The following is a 19,858-nucleotide window of genomic DNA, read 5'->3' as shown; positions in this document are numbered from 1 at the left end:
AGCATGTGCATGCGTAGGTAATTTGTCGAGTGGTACGTGCCCGGCCCCAACCGATGCACGAGCTCTGCCCGAACCCCCGGTGGCGCCCGGTCAAAATCTACCCTATTTCCTCGCGCGCGTCGCCAAACCCAGCCCAACCATGACCTCACCAAACCCGAACAAGTCCACTATCCACCCCTCCAACCCAACTGCAAGGGAAGGCGACGCAGTTCGATTCGATCGCTTATAATTCTCGTCTCGCTTCCTCCTCGCTTCTCTCTAGCTTTGCCGCGCGCATCCGGTCCCAACCTCTCCGGCTCCGAGTATTCTATTCTCCCGGGCCGAGCCAATTCAACACGCTGTGCGTAGTTGGGCACTTCCCCAGCCGCAGATATAAGCCGCGCCGTGAGGCCGAACCTCCTGTCACAGACGACGGGAGTCGGGAGACGAGATCACACACACCCGCACACAGAGGCAGAGGCGCGGGCACACGACACAAGCGGCGGCGTAGCAGAGCACAGCGCGGCTATCACATCACATGCGCGCAGGCGCAGCGGCGCGGAGGCAGCATCCGCGGGCACATGCCGAGGTATCGCGCGGCTGTCGTGCAATGAGCGGCGCGGGCGCCGCAGCGTTGTCTCGCCGGCTCGGGGTCGTGCTGCTGCTGGTTCTGGCGGCCGTTCTTGGAGCCGAGGGGAAGGCACACAAATACGAGGACGCGCTGCAGAAGAGCCTGCTCTACTTCGAGGCGCAGCGGTCGGGGCGGCTCCCGCACAGCCAGCGCGTCACCTGGCGCCACCACTCCGGCCTCACCGACGGCCTCGAGCAAGGGGTACGTACAATGATCGATGCGATGGCAGCGTTTGTATCATCATTGGCTGCCCGTGTTTCCACGCTCGCTGATGCGTGAGTGAATTCCATCAATTCCAACATGCTAACATGGATGTCCTGTTGTGCATGGTCAGGTGGATTTGGTTGGGGGTTACTACGACGCCGGGGATCATGTCAAGTTCGGCCTGCCGATGGCGTTCACGGTGACGATGCTGTCATGGAGCATGATCGAGTACGGAGACGACGTCGCAGCGGCCGGCGAGCTCGGACACGCGCTGGAGGCCATCAAGTGGGGCACGGACTACTTCATCAAGGCGCACACGAAGCCCGACGAGCTCTGGGCTGAGGTAATACAATTCACCTGCTCTCATCTGACGACCATGCTGAGACCGATTCTCTTTCAGTTACTTGGCCTCGTGCAAAAGCTAGCTGTTTCACACAAGAGCAAGAGACCAATTCAATTATCACTTGTATTTTAGTTAGTTTCTTCTCCACTTTTTCCTAACATTCCAAACATCAATTATATTTTCGTTACCAAAAAATATTTCTTTCTGGTGAATAACAACAACAACGTTAGGTTAGTTGGCCCGCTCATTGAACGTACGAATAGCACCACTAAATTATGCGTTCCACATGGCATGGGTTCCAAAGCTCTTCGATCTCAAGTGTTGACAATTTGGTTCGTCCAGGTGGGCGACGGCGACACGGATCACTACTGCTGGCAGCGGCCGGAGGACATGACGACGTCGCGGCAGGCGTACAAGGTCGACCGGGAGCACCCCGGGTCCGACATCGCCGGCGAGACGGCGGCGGCGATGGCGGCCGCGTCCATGGTCTTCCGCGAGTCCAATCCGCACTACGCGCACCTCCTCCTGCACCACGCCCAGCAGGTACACATCATTCTAACGTGCAGCAAAGTCTCGCGAATACATTGGATTTTGCCATAACTCGTGAAGGAAAAAAAAAAGATGATACCGAAATGGGGTGGACTAGGACTGTAGCAGCACTACGCGTACCGAATTTTGGACTGTTGCGTGTACCTGCAGCTGTAGTCAAGATGTGCCGGACATCTTCCTGGGCAGAAGCGTTTGGAGGTGTTTTCTTTCTTGTTCCTTGTGCGGCGCATGCCAAGTTGTCAACACGACGTTTTCAGATGAGAAGTTTATGTCGGTTCGTAGGGGATGCCATGAGGGGCCGAGGAGCCGGCACGCAACCTAACGGGAAAAAGGAAGGGAGAAATGTGGGGCTGGCTACCCATTTGGTGGATGGGAAAGCTTTCCATTTGCCTCTCGTTTCCATGATTAGGTCGCCGGTTCAATTGCATAAACTCCTTAGAAACTAAGAAATGTAACGCCATCATGTGCTAATTGAACCGGTCCATTTTTTTCTAGAACAGAATCAGTCCATGCTGCTACTGATACTTTTTTCCGGCGCCAATTATTAGACCGATGCAAATTGAAAAATGATGCACGTTAGCTAAATGATGTTTGTATTTTTGCCGTGTGCAGCTGTTCGAGTTTGCCGACAAGTACAGGGGGAAATACGACAGCAGCATCGCGGAGGTGAAGAGCTACTACGCGTCGGTGAGCGGGTACAAGGACGAGCTCCTGTGGGCCGCCCTGTGGCTCCACCGCGCCACCGGCAGGGCTGAATACCTCGACTACGTCGTCGACAAGGCCGACTGCTTCGGCGGGACTGGTTGGGCCATCAACGAGTTTAGCTGGGACGTCAAGTACGCCGGCGTTCAGATCCTAGCAGCAAGAGTAAGTAGAGCTGTCGGACACACGCACTCTAGTGACTCGACAATGTCAGACGTTACTGGACTATATATTTAACTGATCGATCACATAAGAGAGCAACACTGACACGTGTGTTTATGTGTGTGTTTCAGCTGCTGCTTAGAGGAGAGCACGCGACGCATCACAGGAGCACGCTGGAGCAATACAAGGCGAAGGCGGAGCACTACGTGTGCGCGTGCTTGGGCCGGAACATGGACGGCGGCGCGGACGCAAACGTGGAGCGCAGCCCTGGCGGGATGCTCTACATCCGGCAGTGGAACAACATGCAGTACGTGACCAGCGCCGCGTTCCTGCTCTCCGCATACTCGGACTACCTTGCCGAGGCCGGCGTCCGGACCGTGGCGTGCGCGGGCGGCGAGACCGTGGCGACCGACGAGGTGTTCGCGCTCGCCAGGGCGCAGGTGGACTACGTGCTGGGCACCAACCCCAGGGGCGTCAGCTACCTCGTCGGGTACAGCGCCAAGTACCCAAACCGAGTGCACCACCGCGCCGCGTCCATCGTGCCGTACAAGCACAGCAAGGAATTCATCGGATGCACGCAGGGGTTCGACCACTGGTTCGGCCGGCGGAGCTCCAACCCCAACGTCCTCGTCGGCGCGATCGTCGGCGGGCCGGACCGGTGGGACAGGTTCAGGGACAACCGGGAGAACTACATGCAGACGGAGGCGTGCACGTACAACACCGCGCCGATGGTCGGCATGTTCGCGAAGCTGAACCGGATGGCGCGGCAGGAGAGGGAACATGGGTCGACGCCGGTGGCCTCGACGGCTGCTGAGGTGTAAATAGATAGGATGTAGAGGGGGCTGTACAATTTTCCCCATTCTTTGGTTCCATTTTTTGAGCTTTGGATTTCATTTTACACAGATCGAGATGATTGTATACAAGAAAGAAAAGAAAAGAAAAGAAAAGGGGTGGAGGCAATTAGATGCAAATGTAAAATCGCTGCCAGTACATATGAGAAAAAATTGGCATGCTTAATTTATTGGCGATTCTTGTCCCTACCTTTCCGTCATGCACTCCAGTTTTCAATGCCAATTTGGCGAGCGATAAGATCAGCTGCAGAATATGAAACACGCGCGCAAAAAACAGAGAATGAAAAGAATGCATCTTCGCACGATTGCAACTGAATCTTCATGTTTTTTAAGAGCAGCAACATAAAACAACAAATCTTCGCACGCTCATTTATAGAGCTTCATTGCGCACCAGAGGCCCACAAGAACAGTACCAACAAGTATGTGTGTTCTCCAGCTCATCGAAGAATTGCGAAGTATAACCAAATAGCAGTATAGCACCTCAAGAATGAACATGTGGTTAAGTTAAAAAGAATGGAAATAAATGATACATAATGGGTGGAAATTATACATCGCCAGTTTGATGGGAAGACTTACAACAGAAGTACAAAACTAAAATCAACCGATCCATGCCAACAAAATCCCACAGGCTACGAGCATTCAACGGATCAATACGCCAAAACGATCGTGAAATGACAATAATCAATAATCTATATATTTCTAATTTTCTATAAACAACTGAGGTTCTCTTGATACACAGCGTCCATCCAATTCTTCCAGTGAGCTCTCTATTCTTTGATCCCAGATGTGTTCTTCCACCAATATCAGAAGGGGATGAGAGCCTGGCAAAAACATATGATGTTGATTGGTCACAGATGATGATCAATCAACATACTTAGTATCTCCCACCACTCTGCGGTGGTGTCGGTGGCAATCGATTTGGTGTGCGTCGACTTCCAGAGTTCACATCCCCATTTTCGTAGCGCCGACGGTGACTGTCAGCACTTCTTGATCTTGTTTCATGCTGTGAACTGGATCGGTCAACAAAGCCATTTGCTGCAGAATCGAAGGCGGACTTCCAGTCCTCACCTGATTGGCCTGGAGACCGCGGGCTACTCTCTGCAAGTGAATTTATGTCCGCTCAAGGTTAGGAATGTCCACCATTACACCAAGCAATGTCAATCTAACTACTCGCTCACTGTAATACACAACTGGACAATTGCTGGACTCAAAAAGTAAGGGTACTTGTTTGGCTTAAGGCCTGTACTGGGCCATATATAGAATCTACTAGAGTTGCAAACAATGGCTGTGTCATGAGTACAATCATGGACAATCTGGGGCATTCCTGGACTTATTGTGGCAAGAATGGATCAGCAAATAGGCACAGCCTTAATCCTAAACACCAGGTAACCAAGATATCCCTGGAGGGCCCCTGCCCCCAACCTCTTTGGATACCAAAGTCTAAACCCTGAAGGCCTGAACTACATGCAAGCATCATTTCTTCCACAATTAGATCATTCATTATTATCATAAGTAGGTGTTCCATGGTGCTTGTCCATATGCACTCCAAATAACGGAGTGACCAGAATGATAATTCCACAAAATATTTTTGACTTTAGTCATGTTAATATGACATAGTAAGTTCACTGAACAAACTAAAATACTACTTCCAGGTTCCAGTCAAAAATAGGTGTCGAACTAGAATTCAGAGTCAAATAATTTTTAATTTTGACCAATCATATAGATCAACACCATATGAAGATGACATTACTAGATTTTCCTCGGAAATGTTTTCATAATATTATACTTTTTTAGGTTTTACAAATATATTGCAATGGAAATCGATGCTAAATTAGTTTACGAGAGTATGCCAATGTCCAAAAGTATGCTTATTTGTGAGTTGAGGAAGTATTGGCCATCAATATACTTTTTGCTAGTATGAGTGACCAATAACAATAAAAGAGCTTAATTATGGAAAGGAAATTGAATGACTTAACTTCGAAAGACAGAGCATATTCCCTGTGGGAAATTAATAAAATTCACAAGAAGATAAATATATCATATTTGTGAGCATCATGCGGATATTTGAAGTATAGACAGCTTACCAGCTCCAGAACTATCGTTCGAATATGAAGCTGCTCTATTATCATGGATGCTAAGCTGGCGAGTAAGCTTCAACAAGAGGGATGATTGTTTTTGGTACTTTTCCCGCCTACGTTTAGCATTGTGGTCCTCTTGGAGTAGTTCTTCAATCTTTGTGTTGCTTTGTGCACTAGTAGTGAGAATAGCAACAGAGATCAGTAACAAATTATTAAAAACTGCAGTGACCAATGAATCAAAGATTTTCTTCTAAGCACTTTAAAAATACACACCTTCCAACGCTCACCATACAGGAGCGCAAGGTGCAAAAAAATGTGTGAAGCGCATGAACGTTGATTTCTTTTCAGGTGGGGTGAGGGTGACTAAGGGTTGGTATGATGGCCAAGGGGCAAACTCCAACAAGACAATTATTTTTCTAGTAATAATGTTCCACGCAAGGAAATGCAATGAATAAAAGAATAAGTAAAAGAACATTGCAATGTTAACAGACTTCTACAAGAGCAAGTTTGCAAGTTAGGAATATAGAGTCCTTATCCATTACGTATAGGATAGATTACTAGAGTCATTATTATGTGAGAACGTGTGAATAGCACGGTGGTAAAACCTCTAGGTGTGAGGCTACCAACCAGAGCTCGAACTCTGGTTCTCGCAAAAAAAGGTCCCTCGCTGTGTGTTCCCCGTGGTTGTGACGCGGTCGCTCAACGATAGCGTGCAGGTTATAGCCGGCTTTCGAGGCCTTTTCTCAACCTTAATGTAATATCTTCTAGTGGGTCGAATTTTTTTAGTCCTTATCATGTACTCTATATATTGTCCATAGGGTCTACTATTGAATAAAGTTGCTAGTCCTAACATAGTATCAGAGCTAGGTTTTCTTTTCGGGATGTAGCAACTCGTCCCGTTTACATCTACTCCACCGGCTCTCTCCGTCAGCTCTTCCTCTCTCTCGAATCGATCTCAGGCCGTTTCCGTCTCCCGGTCTGGTCTCCCACCGGCCTCCCCGCGCCGCTCCTCGTGTACTCTATATATTGCTGCCAAGGGCTACTATTGAAGACAAGTTGTTATTCCTAACAGCAAGTACCCCACCTACAAGCAGGCCCAGCGGACAGAGTATACGGGACAACGTTGGCAATGTGCTTAGCAGCTGTGGTTCAAGATATACAGTTAACAGTATATATTTGGATTTTGGAGATCGAAGTGTTAACCAAACAAGGGCACATTACAAGTAATACAAGTGGCAAGCAAATGAGCAATACAACATCTGTACTTGAGTGGTGCATACTAGTTATAAGTGCAAGAATACCAATTTGCGCACTAGTTATAAGTGCAAGAATACTACACCTGTACTTGACTAAGTGAATATCAGTTTGTAGAATATCCTATGGAACTTCTCAGACCTCAAGCATGGATAAAGACACTACTTCTGTCACTTTTCCTGGTCTCATAGAATGTAGTATATGAAGCACCTAACTAAAAGGATATAATAAAAACTATATCTTCACAAGGCTAGGACCCGAAACTGCAACTAATTGTCTATTTTTGCCCACAAAAATTATTCAGTTTATTGCAGTTCCATCTGGATGGTAGTATATTCAAACTTTCAGTGAGTTGAGGGGAAACAAGAGTTGTAACCTTATTTATTTCAGCAGATATCCTAATTTATTTCAGCAGAGACACAACCAACCTTACTGAGCTGTACAGCTGGTTTAGCATATCTTCCTTTGATTTCTCCACTTGGCAAAGTACGATAGCCTGGTCGTTCAAAAGGCAATGAACATTACACCACAAATCACAATGTTAAAAGAATTGTCTGAAGCTACGAGTATCAACCTTTGGAACATTTGCTGCCAAACTGTTCAAAACAGCCTCAACATAACCACGAACTTCTTGAGACATCCATCGAAGTTCTTCTTCAGGATCAGCAGGTCTCCGGGCCATCGTATCCTTAAAGAGAAAATAGCAACTTGGTAAAACAAAGCAGCAAAATGAGGTGTTTTGTGTTGGGCACATCCAAATGACAAACATAATAAAGTGAGTTTTAGGTAGAGTTGGGATCATTCAAAGGTTAAAATAAATACAACAGATTTTCTTTAGATAGCAAGAAATGAGCATTGCCCAGTTGGAAGATGGACTGCGGGAGTGCCCAAGCATCGCATTTAAGCTCCAGCACATGCATACTAATTATTCAGCCTCAACGCTGCAGTCGTTCCAACTGGATTGGTTTACTGTAAGTTCAATCCAAAACTGGCAGGTTCAACCACGATTTTATCAGTTCACACCTATTTGATTGTGGGAACGATATTTGCATCAGACCAGACCGGATCAGGCATTGATTCCGAGTTTTTTCCCAGTCGGTCAGGTCTTTAAAAAAACTATGATAGCAAGTACCAATGGCTAAAAGGTTCACAAAGAATACAAGGACACAAGTCAGGCATAGGCTAGAGCTTACAGGGGACCCATCTGAATGAATTTGTCTCATAGAACCACCCTCGGGAGTATTTGGACCCTTAACAGAGCCCCCTTTGCTTTCAATAACACCTCTTATCTTCTTTATCCACTCAATCTTGTCAGCCATATTTTCAGCCTTCAATATAACGGCACTGTGAGCTGCAAATATGAAACAAAGCCTTTAGCAAAAAAGACTAAATAAGTAAACTCTGAGCTATAATGTATAACCAACCTTTTAGGACAGTTTTGTAGGCAACCCTGTTGGTAATCTTAAAAAGAAGACTTGGGCCTTTCTCTGGCCCATTGGACTTCTTTGAAACCTTAGAACTCTTAGAAATATCTTCCTCTATCTCTTCCAGGTTACACTCCTAAATCAGACAGCAGATCGTGTAATTAAAAACAGATCATGTCACGCTTCCCATAGCTGTGTACATGACGTTTCTCAGTTCATATATTAATTGGAACTTCCCGCAAAGGAAGCACTAATAACAGTTTAAAGTGTGGATTAGAAAGTATACTGCCTCATTTTCAAAATAGACGTCATTTTAAATGCGTGCAATTAAACTTTTTAACTTTCGCCGCTAATATACACAAAGGTATTAAGACTGGTCGTATAAACTATAGTGCTATTTGTCATGAAACTACTTCAGCAAATTATATTTGGCATGACAGAGATGGTGAAACGTAGGGGGTCATGTCAATGTCCAGAACGAAATCTATTTGAAACGGATATAGTATTATTCACAGTATAAGTAGGATTGACAGCTAAGCACACCTCCAGGACAATGACACCTCGAAAATGTCTCTCCTCTTGCTTCTTAGTGTATCCAAGCTGGACAGGGAAAAAGGTCAAAGTAAATCATACCAACCATCTTAATTAAAAAAGGGCGTTAGAAATCAGCAAAAGAATATTAAGAAAATTATCAAAAGTTAGCATTCAGAATAATCGTGATTGCAGGGAATCAGTATAAACATTTATTAACCTTTCCACTCTTCTCATTTAGGACAAACCACCTTCTGCTCCATTCATTATTTTTGGCACTTTTCTTCAAAAGGTAACCTGGTGAGAAAAGAAGAAACATGTGTCACTAAATTGAAATATGAAACCACAGTTGGAAAAGAAATAATCAAAACCCTGATTAGTTACTCGATACATCTAAAATGCATGTATTGTATACAACAATTAAAAAATTACGGCAGAGTTCTAAACAAGTTACTCCTTCCGGTTTTAAATACTTGACGCTTTGACCAAGACCTGATCAAACTTTTAAAATTTTGACCATCAATATCTTCCAAAATATTTAGTTTGGAAACATAAACATCATACATGTAGATTTGTCTTAAAAAATACTTTCATAATATTATATTTTTATTAGATATTATAACTATATTTTGGAAGCTATTGACGGTCAAAATTTTAAAAGTTTGACCAGATCTTGGTCAAAGCGTAAGTATTTAAAACCGGAGGGAGTAACAATTAGCCAAACAAATTAAATCCTATGGAAATTATTCTTTCATTCTAATGGACCAAAATTGATGACGGAACAAAATTTTAAAACCTGCAGTGGTCTCAAGCACAGTAACATAAAAGAAATGCATAGCCAAATTGCTATGAGAAAAGATGGAGTTTATGCCACTCTACAGCACATCGTTATACCTGCAGTTATTTCGCCACCAGGCCCAGCAACCTGCAAATTTGGTCCCTCTTTTGTATCTTTATCTTGCTGACTGGACTTGTCTTTCATTGATTTCAAGCTACCACCAGCTTGATCAGATCCTGTTTGGGGGCTTGAAGCCTAATACCAATGAGAAAGAGCGTTAACAGAAAGGACAGTGCTAATATTGCGAGCCTGGCAGTCATTACATTTAAGTACAGTTCTTAAGTATGTAAATTATGTATGGGAAAAGTCCAATTTTGGTCCCTGTACTTTGCATTTGCTTCAACTTTCCTCCTCGCTTTAAAACCAGGCAAAGAACCCCCTGTACTTACAAAATCAGTTCAGATTAGATTTAAACCACCTAACAAGCGGTATTGTGGGTGGCATGGACTCCAAAGTGGCACGGATTCGTTGATGTCACTCCCTCATTGTCTCTGTCTTCTTTCTCACCTCAAGGCGAGACCCACCGGTCATCCCCTCTGCCTGTCTTCTTTCTCCTCCCCTCTATCGTAGCCACAGGGGCATGCCATTGTCGCCACTCAAGCGTAGCTAATGTGCAGGTGTGCCGCAGCCTACATCTCCTCCGGCGATATGGACGTCTTCATCTGCAACACCAAGCTGTCGTGCTCCCGTGCCCCTCATGTTTCCTATCCTTCCCAGCCAAGCCCCTCTTCGTCCAAATCGCTGCCTCCCCAATCTCTGCCTCAGGTCAGTCTCACTCAAATTCATTGACGATGAAGCACCACGAGGACCCCATGTACACCCCCTCCAAAATTTCCCATCAACACTGTGGATGCAGCTCTTGCAGCACATCACGATCTGTCCGGCGATGGCGCAATTTAGGGCGAGCTGAGTGGGACCTCCACGCCTTGGCACCATAGAAAGCATCAAGGAGCAGGCTTTACCTAAGGTTTGGGTCAAGATTGCGCTGCAAAAGGACTTGGGGATTGAGACGCTGAGCAAAAAACAACTGAGCGCAAGAACAGAAATAAGATGGGGATTTCGGGAGAAATTATTCTGGAAGGGAGAGGAAATGACTGAAATTCTAGTGCTGTTCACAATTCACCTCTTGTTGATCTGTCCCCTGTTCCGTTTAATCTTTTGCCTTTTTTTTGGCATGAGGTAGACCGGCAGATGACTGTAGAATGCAGGTATGGAACAAGCTTAGAACTCTTCACATGAGCAGTGACTAGGTGAATTAGTGGAGGCGTGTTGGGAGTGGTGGTGGTGTGTTCGAAGTAGCAGCGACGCATGGGAGGGAGGGAAGGCAGCAGCACGTGAATGGGAAAGGAAGACAAGGGTTACGGAGACTGCGCCGTCGAGACGTTGGCGGAGGCCCGTACAAGCGGAGGTGTGGCAGTGGCTCTCTCTGACTCTCTTGTTTAGTCTGTGCTAATTTCTACCGTTCCATCCCACGTGGCAATTACTGTGCAAAACCAGTATGAGTTGGTGACCACATAGACGTAAACCACCAACGGGCGCAGCTAGGGGGTTATGTAAACTGGTATTGCAAGTACAAAGGGTTATTTGTCCGGTTTTAAAGTAAAGGGCGCGTTGGATTAACTGCAAAGTAGAGGGACCAAAATGGAACTTTTCGTTATGAATCCTGAGCAAAGAGGCAGAAGTCATACCCTGTTTGTCTTGGATTGTTCTGGATCTTGTCCTTTCTTAGATGACCTATTTTTCACCTCATCCTCACGACGCTGTCTTTCCATTCTGCAAATATCAAACCAAGACAGGTATACTGGATGATGCAATCACATGATTATAAAACTATGTAAAGGCAGCAGATTGTTGGGAAAATCATTATCCATTTCAACTAAGTGAACCTAGTATAAATTCACTAGTGCATCATTTAGCAAAGAAGTCAATTACTTCAGCTTTCTGACAATCAAAATTTAGGTCGATGATGGGGTTTAGTTTTTCTTCATGAGATTTTCTTATGGAAAATAAAATTAAGAATATGAAAGAGAATTTCCTCTAATCAATTTACCAGTACAAAACAACATTAATCAGGCGGAACAGGTTATTTGCTTAAGATTTGCATTAAAGTAGATTGAATAAAATAGACAAGGTATTCATTCAGACACTGACCTCCTCTGAACTAATCGGATGAAGTGTTGTGGGGGAACAAAAGCACGCTCCATATCAACAAGTGCAACCACCATCTTTTTTGCATCATTTTTGAAAGCATCCAATGCATTAGATGCAATTGTGATGACCTTGAGAAAGAAAATTGGGGGGACATGTGTTCAGAAAGTAGGCTTGATACAAATAAAAAACGCAAGCAGTAAAAAAGGGAAAGATGGTTACAAAATAAAGCAAAGTGATACCTCACGCTTGAATGGAGGATATCTTCCAAGTCCTGGTGTAGCATTTGCCGCAGCGTTTACTATGTCTAACAATACGCGATGCACCTTGTGTGTTGATAGACATAAGAATTTCAGTTAGATGTTTACTGAAGTGCACTAGTCTAAACAAGCAAAATATAATCAATTAGCAGACATGGAATAGTTTTATCAGAAGCACATAACTGTCTCACATTGATCTTCATCCAAAGTCAAGAAAAAACAGATCTGGACTAGTCAAGAAAAAATTTATTGTACGGATGAATTGTATCAATCTAGACATACCTCCTCAACACATAGTCGTGATGGCTCCTTTGCCATTTCAAGAACTCCTTTTATTAAGGATCTTAAACCTTTCTCCGGAGATATCAGATATGGTTGATAACCATCCGCTTCCAAGACAATCTAGAATACAAAGAGAACTATACTCATCATAGGCCAAAAGAATCCCCCGCTCTATAGCTAAATACAGAACAGCTTTCGAATTTACCCTTTTCACATTGCTTAAATCAAAATGTCTGTCCAACGGAAGCTGTTTGATCCTATCTGGAAACTTGCCCTCAAAACTTGCAACAATTTTCCAACCGGCCCCCTTTTGAGTATCAACAGTCTTGTAATCAGTTATTTCATTTGGCGACAACTTAGATATAAACAGAAAACTACAAATGAAGCTCATCACTAACCTCACCCGAAGCAATATGAGCAAGAAATTTATCTTCGAATTCTCGGCACAGCTCCAGAGCAACTGCCCTGGTTCCTTCAGCACTTTGTACCATCTGTTCTCCTAGCCTTGCAAGTTCATCTGTCACTATCTGAGATTTACCCTGAAGTCTGAAATTGGAGCAGGGTATACGATATTTAAGCATTATGTGCTAATATAAATCCATCTGATAGATAGAATGGGTGATTAGTACAAGTTGCATAGTTCAGTGACTAATAAATTCAGAAAGGGCTTTCAAGGGTGATTATCAACTTGAAATTTGGGTAGTCAAGTAAAAGCTGTCTATGTATCTCTTTTTCACATGGCATTCCTCTTAGCATTTGAATGTCAATTCTGTAACTACTAACTACAGATCCAAAAGGTGTAGCAGGATCGCCAAGGTGAGGAAGGTGAAGGTCAGTAAAGATAACAGCATTTGACATCATACAGTCGTCAGATGAGAAATACCTAGATCCTCCAAAGTTTTTGTTAGTTGACTGAAAGAAAAAGCCTAGAGAATTTTAAGTTACACCATAGTCACCAAAATTCTGGGTCGACCGGGTGGAGGGTCGAGGATGCCTAAAAAAGTGGGTCGAAGAGGGTAGTGTTCTTCAGAACGACATTTTGGGTAGCTATTTACTGTGACAGTATTGATAGAATCACAATATATTTGCAGAGAAATAGGAAAGATAAAAGGGAAAAGTTTAGAGATCATGGTGGTCAATATAAAGAAAACAGCCCAGCTCATTTACAAGAACCCAAGAGCCCAAATGTTCTCTCCCCTGCCTCTCCTCTTGTAGCATCATCGGCCCCCTCGTGACCTCATTCCTACAGAGCGCCACCATGCCCTCAGGGATCCTCTTTCTCCCGCAGCTCCCTCCCACGCCCCCCTCCCTCAACCCTAGCGACGCCACATGAGCAGCGACCAGGACGGTGATGGAGACGACAAAAATCAAGGACCGCAGGTGCCCCCCACCCCCCAAAAAAATAAGAACTTCTCCCTCGTCACTACTCACTTCTCTTCTACCGTCCCCTTTCCTGTTGATTCGTGACCCGGTGGCGTCCCACAGTGATCCGAGGTCGCCTACGACCCGTGATCCGGGATGAAGGATCCAGGGTCACTGATTGCGGCCTCCACCTAGTACCTGGTGGCTATGAGTTAAACGTTGTTATGTGCATTCAATCATTCATCTAAAACTAGCCAAATTGCTCACACCATTGCAGAAATATAAAATGCACAGATGATTAACATACACCATCATAATCCGGTACGATTAAATAAATATTACAGATCATTTGCCTTTTCTATTAATAGATGAGAGAATATCTAGGGTTTTTTTTTCTATTTCAAGGATCGACATGGGAATTTCTAGACCTCAGAGCGGTGGTTTACAGTTGCTCAATTTTATATAAATACAAATGGTTGACAAGCATGCTTACTAATTAAATTGAATCATTAATGTCAGTAACCAAAGAGGATTTTTCTGTTGGGTAGGGGTAGGGGCACAGAGCTATAGTCTAGTTAAAAGGGAAACAAAGGATGATCAGCATAGGATGCATACCCAGTCAACAAGTTAGGCAGACGCACTTTCATCCTTTTACGTATCTGCTTAGCGATGGTATCCACAAGAGCAATTCTCCCCAGTTTACTCCGAGGAGCACCAGTTAGGATGGATTTAAGGGTTTCAGCCTCAGCTTGCCAAGCTGTTTCAAGTGAATTATCGGACCCAACTGATCCTGATTGAGCAGATGCAATTGAGACAGACTGCCCTATTAGAGCAACCCATTCAATCTCAGCTGCTGCTCGTGGGGCACCCTTGTTAGACAAAATTGCCTGAACACAAGAAACAGTTTTTGCATCCGCAGCCGCTTGATCGATTTTGCTCAAGACGCCTATTGTTCTAGTTCCTACAAGAGGTGAACAAGAAAAAAACATCAGTTGCTATGCTATTGAAGAGGACATGGTCAAATTACGGAATTATAATGACATACCATCTGGATCAATATCCTTAGCTAGTCTAAGAGCTCGAGATGATGCAACATCAGCAGCTTGCATCGCTGGTATCACAACAATCAATATTGCATCATTGTGCCCAGCATATTCACTGATCTGAAATGTGAAAAATTAGTCACCATTATACAACATAACTGAGATGATGCAATAAATGCAATCCATAAATGATAAAATCCTGATCTGTTTCTTCCATTTCGGCTAAACGACCAAATACTCCTAAATGGGTCAGCAAATAATAATGCTTTCGCAGGCATTCAATGACTTCCAGGTTAAGTGCATGCCATGATTGCAATCTTTTTTATGTTTACATCAATTTAACTGTCGATTTACAATTTAGATAGAATATGTGGGGTTAAATGATCCCGCAGTTTTTTATTAAAAAAAACTTTTGTTTTGCTATTCTATACATAATAATCTCCGGAATTTAAAAACATTAATCCCCACAGTTATTATTCTCTGAATCCACCATTGCCGTCATACCATGCATTCGATAATATTCTAATTCACAATAGTGAAGAAATTGCACGATCAGATGTTCATAATTAGACTCTTGATTATTCTAAAATTTGTCCAAACCGCCTTACTTGTTGATGATTAATGGCAAGAACATTGCAAGAAGTACTCACCGTCGAATCATCCATAACTCGTTGGTCTATGCCAGGTAAATCAATCAACTTCAATGGAGGAGCTGGAAGAGCAAAAACAAGAGATAATGCAATGTGAAATCATTGCAAGAGAAAACAGAATGAAGTAAACAGAAGCAACTAATGTGCACTACGTATTATAACTATCAGATATTAAGCTCATTCAGAGTACCAAACCAATTCATTGATCATTGAATGAAACAGAGAGCGCATATTTGAGCAATTAGTAGTAACAGAGCAGAAGACAATCATTGATAGTGGCACTCCTTCAAAATTTTCTTATGGTCGAAACATTTCAGCTTTAAACTGCACATATAATGCAGAAGGCGTCGATGTCCTACAACTAAAGGGGCAGTTTAGAAACTTACTAAATCCTTAGCATACCCCCAGCGCATGCCTAACTATACAGCTTGCTACTGGATTAGCAACATTGCCCAACTACTAGAGAAAAGGTACAATCCAACGACGAACCTGTACTTGTCCGCAGCTTAAGGCAAATCTCATCGCTCTGGCTTCTCCCAGATCCACTGGAAGCCCCCTTGCTCAGCCTGTCCTGCAACGAATGCCGGAGAGCACCTGCAGGCCACACCACAAACAAAAAAACCGCCACCAAACTCAGCAAACCGACCAACCGCGCCCATTGCAGATCTGGTTACGCGAGGCGAGATCTCACTCACTTGCCGACACCTGCTGCGACTTGCTGTCAATCTGCAGGACGATGGACCTGCTGCTGAGCCCCGGATCCCTCGCCAGGTCTATCACTATCGGCGCACGCGTGGCGCCGTTCTCCCCCGTGGGCTGCAAACCACAGCAACCACCACCGGAATCTCACGTAAATGAATGCCCACGGCAGAAGAGAGAACGAACTAAGCACAACGTACTCACCAGCACGGGGTGGCCGATGAGGCTGTTCAGCACGGCCGACTTGCCGGCTCCCTGCACGGAAACGGAGCAAACACGGATCGAGTCAGATCGGGCTGGCGGGTGGCTGGGCGGGCGGGCGCGAACGGTTTCGAGCTCGGGGTGGGGCACTTACGACGTTGCCGAGCGCGATGGCGTTGAGGAAGGTGGAGGGGCGGCGCGTGGCCGCCTCGTCGGAGGGGTCATCGTCGGCGAGGAGCGAGGCTGCCTGGCGCATGGACTCGGAGAGCTGGACGAGCTCATCGATGGCCTCCATGGCCGCCGACGACGACATGGGCGCTTGGATATCGAGGCCCGGTCGGGGAGATCTCGGGGCGGTGGGGATTGGGGAAGTGCGGATGCGGAGAAATTGGAGGTGGGGTCGTGGAATCCGCGATGCGAGCCGAGCTGAGCCGAGGTGTTAAGTTGAGAACCGAGCCGGGCAGAAGGGGTAGTCGTTGCCTGCCTGCTTTCATGTGACGGGACCAGACACCGGTGCGGTGTGGGGCGCTTCGTTTGTTGGGCTTCGGGCACGTCGGGGTGTGGTTTCAGATCTGGCTTGGCGAGCCAACGAGTTCGGTTGTGTGAGAAGTGGGCGGTGGGCGGACGGCGATTTTTTTATTTATATATTTTATTTTTTAATATCTGTAAAACTACATGACCACTTCAATAAATAAGTAAGAATAGGCTACGCTCTTTCATCGAGTGAAGTTAAGGTCTCGCCTATTTAAACCCAGTCAATCAAAAGATTAAAAAATAAAAATACAGTTAGGCCACGTCTTATCTATTTAATAAGCGAGATCTTACTCTCACTCACTAAATAGGTGAGCGGTACATTCGTAACTGCTAGCTTATATTTTGTTCTATATATGTAAGTAGTTCAAAAATTATAAATATTTTTATAAGTAAACTATAGTTCACTAGCAACTTATTTTAATTGATTTGATTCAAAAAGCTTAAACCAATATTAATTAAAATTCTCCAAATAAGCTTATTTTATAACTCATAGCAATTTTTAATGCTCCAAATAAATTTCTAAAAAATCATAAAAAAATCACTAATATTTTCTCATGTAATGTACTAATTTATAAAAATATTTTCAACCCTAGGTTATTTGATGAAAAAATGAGTTCCTTTATAATGCTCTATTTATATACATTTTTATCATTTCATGTGTTATTCTCTTTTCAATTCAATTTTAACTCAAACATGCATAAATTCATCCAAATATTGCACAATCAAGGGGTAAGTTCACTAAAAGATTATCATAAAAATTGCATCAAATAACATAAGGTAAGTTCACTAAAAGATCATGGATGCAATGTGGTATAAACTGATAAACGATTGAGGTAGATATCTAATATACATATATTTAGAAAGTATAGTTATGAAAGATAACTAATATGGTTTCATAAATCATAAATTTGCAATGTAGGATAGGGATAAATTATACGTATAATTTACATAAATAACTCAAAGGACAAAGCTAAATAAAATAATAATAAAATAACTGAAAGGATTTTCATCGATGTCTAACTTATAGTTGGCCTAAAACAATTAAGATAAATATATAGTACATGATAAGCTGTACATGAATATCATGAAAGTTCACTAAAAGAATATTACATGAAATGATAAAAATACATATAAATGAAACATTATAAAGGAACTCATTTTTTACCAAATAACCTAAGGTTGGAAACATTTTTATAAATTAGTATATCACATGAGAAGAATATTAGTGATTATTTTTTATTTTTGGGAATTTATTTGAGCATTAAAAAATTTTAAAAGTTATAAAAAAATATGCTTCTTTAGAGAATTTTAATTAAATATTGGCTTAGGATTTTTAAATAAAACCAATTAAAATGGGTTAATAATGAGTTCTAATTTGCTCATAAAAATATTTAGAATTTTCAATTTTGAACCACTTGTAGTCTCCAATAAAATCGAGAGTTAAATAAAAAAAGATAAACACCTACATAACACAATACAAGCTAGCAGGTATGGATGTGCCGCTCACTCATTCAGTGGGAGGGAGTAGGGTCACGCAATGTGACTACATTTTTGTATTTTTTAATCTTTTGATTGGTGAGGCCTACAAGGTCTCGCCCGTTCAGATCTCACCTGATGAACAAGCGACGATAGGCTATTTTTACAATTTATTGAAATAATCATGTAATTTTATAAATATTGAAAAAATGATATATAAAAATTAAAAAAAATCAGTGGATGGCCGGAGAGGTTGAGGCACATAGGACGGCTAGATCCGATTTTTATTTATATATTTCAATATTTGTAAAAAAATATACGGTTATTTTAAAATATTATACATCTAGACTATTGTCATCCGTTGGAAAGGCAATACCTTAATGTCACCCGTCTATCAGACGACACCTTGTGGAGCCCATGACCAACAGGTCAGAAATTAAATACCTGATCAATGTGACGTCCAAATCAACATGTCGTCTAACCAACAAACGACATATTTGCCATCACGTGTTGAACGTACGATACCTTATGCTGGACCCACTGGAAATGGACGACACCTTTTTCACACATGAAAAGCATGCATGCACAACTGGCTAGCTTTTCAAAAAGCATGCATGCATATGCATGTTGTGCGTATGTGTGTGAAAAGTTATCTCCAGTTGAACGGGTAACATCTTTTCCAGTTGGTCCAGCATAAGGTGATGTCTATTCAACGGACAATAGCATAGGTGTCGTCTATTTATTGGGCGACATGTTGATGTGAAAGTCACACCGGCTAAGTATTTAATTTATGATTTGTTGTGTTGTGGGTTCCATAAAATATCGTCTTTCCACCAGATAATGGTAGCCTTGTACAATATTTGAAAATATTAAAATAAAAATATATAAATAAGAAAGCTCAACTGGATCATGTGCTGGTTTAGGTGCAAGTGGGCTCACCATGGGCTATGCTCAAGTTAAACTTTTATGGGTTTTCATTCTAGCTTCATCCCTGAATATTATTTTTAAATTCAGTAAATCTATTGGGCGACACGTCACACGTAGACTTGACTAAATGTGTGGTACGGGCAGGGTTAACAAATTCGTCGGTTACCGTTCGAAATTCGCGGTTACCGACCTTATCACTCCTGTCCGATAATATAAATCGAACAATTACCGAATTTCAATTAAAAATAAAAATAAAAAATCCTTAAAAAAACTAGAGACAATTCTAAGAACTTCTGTGAAAAGAATTTCAAAAATAATATCGTTTGCATCATATTCTATATGGAGGAAGTTTGGAAAAAAAACTTGAAGTGTGCAGCTCATTTATTAACTCATATTAAGGAAAATCCTAGCAAGCAAATATATATTTTTCTTGTGTAGGGTGTATCTTAATAGGATCTTTAAAATTGGTTTCACTTTAGTTAGAGTTTTATTAATTTCTCTATAATTTTTACAAAGTTTCAAAACATAAAAGTGAATATGTTAAGAAACAACACTGTAATTAACTTTATTATGTCTACTATTATTTTTCCTACATAAAGTATAGTATAAGTAAACTAATAAAAGTAGCTTCACTAATTTTGGAGGTGTGATTTAGTTATGAATTAATCTAGTTACAATACATTTATATAATCTTGCATGTTACAATAACTATTTCATGAGTTCATGTATT

The 19,858-nt window shown here is 42.8% G+C and overlaps 2 protein-coding genes across 2 annotated transcripts; one reads left to right on the top strand and one right to left on the bottom strand.

Moving 5' to 3' along the window:
- The first annotated feature begins 149 nt into the window (after positions 1-149).
- On the top strand, positions 150-3,598 carry LOC133921285 (endoglucanase 7-like). The gene is made up of 5 exons (XM_062366092.1): positions 150-811; positions 945-1,157; positions 1,500-1,700; positions 2,319-2,573; positions 2,702-3,598. Exons 1-5 carry the CDS (start codon positions 518-520, stop codon positions 3,389-3,391), a joined length of 1,653 nt encoding a protein of 550 aa, XP_062222076.1. The 5' UTR covers positions 150-517; the 3' UTR covers positions 3,392-3,598.
- Positions 3,599-3,920: 322 nt separating this feature from the next.
- LOC133921283 (dynamin-2A-like) lies at positions 3,921-16,647 on the bottom strand. Its single transcript, XM_062366091.1, has 22 exons — positions 16,346-16,647; positions 16,195-16,245; positions 15,987-16,107; positions 15,781-15,885; positions 15,292-15,353; positions 14,644-14,761; positions 14,214-14,559; positions 12,635-12,782; positions 12,442-12,543; positions 12,237-12,356; positions 11,937-12,020; positions 11,698-11,825; positions 11,235-11,319; positions 9,603-9,741; positions 8,929-9,005; positions 8,721-8,777; positions 8,178-8,313; positions 7,947-8,104; positions 7,328-7,441; positions 7,182-7,249; positions 5,506-5,672; positions 3,921-4,519 (listed from the first exon to the last, which is right to left on the bottom strand). The coding sequence occupies exons 1-22, from the start codon at positions 16,502-16,504 to the stop codon at positions 4,296-4,298; spliced, it is 2,769 nt and encodes a 922-aa protein (XP_062222075.1). The 5' UTR covers positions 16,505-16,647; the 3' UTR covers positions 3,921-4,295.
- Between the last annotated feature and the right edge of the window lie 3,211 nt (positions 16,648-19,858).

Source organism: Phragmites australis, chromosome 6, assembly GCF_958298935.1.
Source record: "Phragmites australis chromosome 6, lpPhrAust1.1, whole genome shotgun sequence".
In the NCBI taxonomy this organism is placed as follows: Eukaryota; Viridiplantae; Streptophyta; class Magnoliopsida; order Poales; family Poaceae; genus Phragmites; species Phragmites australis.
Note: the sequence above shows the minus strand (reverse complement) of the source record. Positions and strands in the feature narration are given on the sequence as shown.

What these genes read in the sequence shown, in the direction of transcription:
- LOC133921285 (XM_062366092.1), top strand. Translation starts at nt 518, where the DNA reads ATGCGCGCAGGCGCAGCGGCGCGGAGGCAGCATCCGCGGGCACATGCC. An exon ending in CCGACGGCCTCGAGCAAGGG is followed by an intron (nt 812 to 944) that starts GTACGTACAATG and finishes GTGCATGGTCAG; the next exon opens with GTGGATTTGGTTGGGGGTTA. An exon ending in TTCAGATCCTAGCAGCAAGA is followed by an intron (nt 2,574 to 2,701) that starts GTAAGTAGAGCT and finishes TGTGTGTTTCAG; the next exon opens with CTGCTGCTTAGAGGAGAGCA.
- LOC133921283 (XM_062366091.1), bottom strand. Translation starts at nt 16,504, where the DNA reads ATGTCGTCGTCGGCGGCCATGGAGGCCATCGATGAGCTCGTCCAGCTC. An exon ending in ATCCTCCATTCAAGCGTGAG is followed by an intron (nt 11,826 to 11,936) that starts GTATCACTTTGC and finishes TTCTTTCTCAAG; the next exon opens with GTCATCACAATTGCATCTAA. An exon ending in TGGTGGCGAAATAACTGCAG is followed by an intron (nt 9,006 to 9,602) that starts GTATAACGATGT and finishes TTTTCTCACCAG; the next exon opens with GTTACCTTTTGAAGAAAAGT.